The 4886-nt window shown below is 31.5% G+C and overlaps 1 protein-coding gene across 2 annotated transcripts in view; it reads right to left on the minus strand.

Annotated features, from left to right (window-relative positions):
• Positions 1 to 2779: 2779 nt before the first annotated feature.
• Positions 2780 to 4886, minus strand: part of LOC110030299 (glucose-1-phosphate adenylyltransferase small subunit, chloroplastic/amyloplastic) — a 26223-nt gene continuing 24116 nt past the window's right edge. Inside the window, exons 9-10 of one of the 2 annotated variants that reach the window (XM_020732943.1) lie at positions 4330 to 4447; positions 2780 to 2977 (exon numbers count right to left, since the gene is read on the minus strand). In XM_020732943.1, the coding sequence (XP_020588602.1) occupies positions 4331 to 4447 (117 nt within the window). In that variant the 3' untranslated portion in view covers positions 2780 to 2977; position 4330. Of the gene's footprint in view, positions 2978 to 4080; positions 4448 to 4886 lie in introns of those variants that run through there. The other variant, XM_020732942.1, reaches the window with a different exon arrangement.

A 4886-nucleotide genomic window follows, 5' to 3' on the forward strand; every position in this document is an offset into this window, starting at 1 on the left:
GCAGACGCACGCGCACACACACACATATTATTGATATAGTAAAATACATTGGATGTTTTAAACTATAGTGGACAATAATATTATAAAAATTAAAATGGCTACTACTTTTTATTAATTCATAGTACTTATCACCAACATGTATATCATTATTATTTGTTATGTTATTGTAGTTTACACGTACGTGTACTCACTAGCTTTTGTAGCACATAATGATTTTAAATTAACTTTTTCAGGGTTAAGCTTTTGCGTAATGATGAATAATAAAGAAGGGAGTATCTATAGAAGGTGTGGACAACCCTAGTTAAGGTAAATTTATCAATTGTTTCATTTTATTTTTTAAAATTATTAGTGGCTTTCTCGATCATTTTGGGATAATTAAATGTTAGTTATAGAAAATTTTGATTATCACCGGTCAACCATCTATTTACCTATTTGAAAATTCTAAGCCTCAGGTCGGGTTATGATAGAAGGCTTCCTCCCTTCCTCTTTTCGGGTTTCATGTGTAAGAAACTGCATCTCCTCTTTCCAGTGTTGTCAGCAAAGGCCTACACTGACCTTCTCAGGTTTATCATTCTGTATGAGGAAAGTAGTTAAAGAACCTCTTATCTTTGAATTTACCCATGGCGAGCAACTGATCTGAACATCACTTGCAAAGGCAGATTCTCCTTCATACATATTTGTTCTAAGAGATTTTTTAATATCTTGAAATAAATTGTTGACCTTAATTTCAGTCAACCCTATTTTTTTAGTTTAAGTTTAATTGTATTTCACTTGAGCTTGATCTTGAGCAAATCCTAATTAAAAAAAAAAATTAAATTTAAACATAATTAAAATTAAAATAAAATCAAATCAATCATCAAACACAATCAATTTTAATTAAACTCAAAGATAATCCTAAAAACAACCTTAATTAATTAAACTCTAAGATTGTTATTTTTTGTCTCGAGACCATTGTAGGACTCAAGTATTCATTTTGAAAGATGCATGAAGCTTATTATGACATATAAATACCATACAAATAAAATTGACAATAGCTTGAAATAATTTTAACATAAAACTCTTAATTCATAGTTGGTTATCGTCACAAAATCTAAAATGATCATTTTTCTCCGTTGGACAATCCGATGATCTAAATTATATTCTGTAAGTTGCATGATCTTATTAATCGCAATCATAAAGACCAATTTGGTGGTCATTAGCTTGAAATAATTTTAACATAAAACTCTTAATTCATAATTGATTATCATCACAAAATCTAAAATGATCATTTTTCTCCATAGGACAATCCGATGATCTAAATTATATTTTGTAAGTTGCATGATCTTATTAATCACATATAAAAATCATAATGACCAGTTTGGTGGTCATTAGACACCGTTTTTATATAAAATTGTGCACTTAGGGTCTTCATATATGAAAAGTGATCCCAAATAAAAATTTTTAAACGAGCCATTATTTTTGAAACAAAATTTTTTATTACATTCATATTGTCAAAATCTTTCAATAAGCCCATCTGTGACTAAATCTGACTCCAATTGGAGGCCCGTTGTGTTGACTATAATCAGGAGATATAAGAAAATAATTTTGATAATGAAATGATAATTTGACCATAATCACCTCAAAATGACTTTCAAATCAACTTGGGACTTCAACTAATGTTATTTTAAATTTAAAAAAAAAACACACACAACTTTAACCAATAAAACCAATTGAAAATTTTAAGTCAAAATTCATAATTTTCTCTCTTAAGGGTTTATGCCCACTTTGACAGACAGTATTTTCACACGTAGCTTGAATTAGCCAAAATTAGTTAAAACATTAATTATTTTACATTTTGCTCTATCAAATGAGGTCAAGTTTTAATTTTTGACCATAACCAGCTTCCAACCGCTGAGCCACTTCAAATGCTTGCAACTTAAGCTCGAGACTTTCTTTTTTTAAATGATTTCGATCATTAGATTCTTTATCCTGTCCTATTCAAAATGAACTATGCTTGTATTTTTCCATAACTATCCTAACTATCTTGCATGAATTACTAAAATTCTTCTGTCATTTTCAAAAATTACTTTTATGCCTATTAATCCTAGCCATTCATTCCCACTCCAACTCCCTCATCCTAGTCGCCCCTTTCCTTGATCCTCCACGCTTTTTCCTATCGGTCCAACTCATCCATATGCCCCCCTCCACCAAGCCCTCCTTTTTATTACATAACTCTCCACAATCCTTGTCGCCCACTTTCATTAACCACCTTGCTCTCCTCCTCCCTCAGTCTTCACGTAAACCACCACTCCCCACCATCTTGCCATGACCCTCTCACTCATTTGACTCCAATTTTTAAACTTTCTCTCCACTTCTTCCTCTCCAAAGGCAAACCCAAAACCTTAACCCTATCAAAACCAAATTTTGGTTCTCTCCGCAGTCCAAATTGTGAGCCTACTCTCATCCAAGCAAATGAATCCAAAGGCATGGGCTTCACACTTGCATTTTCTTGAATTTTCCATCCAATTTGAATTTCTTCATGTGTTAAATGTTACATGGTGAGCTTTAAAATTCACCATGTGTTCCTAAAATTTCAAATGTTTCTTTCATGTTTCATGTTGTTTCTTCAAAATTAACCATAGAATTTTAAAACCTTTCATATATATTATTTTTTTCTCAAATGAGCCAAACATTCAATCCCCCTGCCACTGAGGGAAAAAAAAAAAAAGAAAACATAAAATCATAATATACTTATTAAAAAAGTATAAAAATACTAGATTTCATTTAAATAAGAGAAATTCATGTTAGAAGTCGTGTTAAGTAAAATTACAAACAAAATCTATTAACATCGAGCAAATCATAATGAATGTTATCATTCTAATAACACTGAAGCTCACCTCTGTTTCGTCATCATCACCAAAATCTTCATATTTCATGTTAAATATGTGATGATGTTGTGCTCTTTAGAAATAGCAGAAGGATGTCGCTTAAATCCTAGCTGCAAGAAAAACCCCAGCCGCAAGAAAAAGAAAATGAAAAGCATGCGGTTATGAATAATATCAGGTTTTAAACAGCACGTTTTTTTCAATGTTTCGGGTGGTCTTTTGGCAAAGTCATGCAAAAAATAGCATTTTTCACATTTTTTTATTCGCAAAAATAGGACCCACCACTTTACATATGACGGCGTATTATTGGAATCCAGACACAAGATTGCATCTAAACTCCAAATACAATATTTCTCCATTAAATGGAGGTACCACACAATCAGGGCTAATGTAACAAACACATATCGGTTTCAACAAACTTGTCAAATAAAAATTTGATGAGTGTCGAGAACTAATGTCAGATTCCATCCCTTTGAAGTTTATACTCCCATTAAAAAAATTAAAGACAAACATAATCAAGCAATGTCTTGCATAGCCAAAACAACTATAAAATAATAGTATTTACTTCATAAGCATCAGCACTAGAAGAAATACATTTGCTAAAACTTTAAATTAAAAAATATGAATAAATGGTAAAAAAATTTTAAATGAAAAGTCTTCTTTTATTATACTATTTAATTTCCCATTTAATCTACAAACCTGCATGCAATATCACCTTTCAAAACAAACTTTTAAATGAAGGAAAAAATATTATATTAGGACTCCGCACGTAGAGTCACGTGTGGAGTCACGCCGTGGAGGTGATCGGCCCGATAACACAAGGGAATATTCCCCTCGTGTTATTCAATGTTATTGTGTTATTCAAGTGTTATGTGTTTGTTTTCTGAGAATATTCCTGATATTATAATAACACAATAACACATTAATAATACTTAAATAACACATGAATAACACATAATAACACATGAGGAATATTCCTTGTGTTACCGGACCGATCACCTCCACCGCGTAATTTCATTGGACTCCGCACATAACTCTACGTGCGGAGTCTTGATGTAATATTTTTTTCTAAATGAAGACATCCCTCTATAAAATGAAACTTTCACATACAAACCTCATTTCCAATATTTCTTTTATAGAAAATTGTTGCCATCAACAAGCGTAAAAATAATTTTCACTTCAATTTATCTCATGTAGTTCTCAAATAATACCACGATGCATCCGAACACATAGCATGACCATTCAATTATATAGCCTGAACACAAATTTACAAGTTGTCTGGCACGAATGAAGTTATTGGATACAGACTTTAAAAGGCATGAAAAATGAGAATAAGAATTATTGAGAAAATGGTAGAAATTCACTCTTATTCTAAAGCCCATCCAGCTCAAATGTTTGAATCTCCAATATGAAACCAACCTACTTTTAATGAAGGAGAGAAATGAGGGAGAAGGGCTAAACTGACCTTATATAACAGTTCCATTGGGAATTAAAGCATCCTTGATTACAGTGACAATGCCACTTTTGATGAAATATCCATCTGTTTCTCTTGCAGCTTCTTGTACACCATCTCTGTTGATGATCTGCAATATTAAAAATTGAATCAAAATTAGAAGGAATCTATACAGCATTATCATATGATCACAAACACAAATTTCTAGACTGGAAGGAATAAAAATGAAGAGACATCACACCGGAAACACTAATCAAGAGACATCAAGATTGTTGTGGAAATCTCTAGAATAAAAAAATCACATGCAGAAGAGAAGAATTCAATATATTAGAAAATAGAATTACTAGTTGAGAGTTGCCACTCACATAGCGTAACATCAAAAATCTCTCTCTCGGACACACACTTAACATTACTATTAACAAAACTCACACTAAGTGATTTTTTTAAACTACGAATTGATGCATTTATGGGTGCCAAAAATCATACCATTGAGAATTAGATGATTTACAGAAATACCACTTAATTCCTATGTATTTACATATCTAACACCTAAATTTATATATATATAT

The sequence above is a fragment of the Phalaenopsis equestris genome, unplaced genomic scaffold (genome assembly GCF_001263595.1).
Source record: "Phalaenopsis equestris unplaced genomic scaffold, ASM126359v1 Scaffold000694, whole genome shotgun sequence".
Classification (NCBI taxonomy): Eukaryota; Viridiplantae; Streptophyta; class Magnoliopsida; order Asparagales; family Orchidaceae; genus Phalaenopsis; species Phalaenopsis equestris.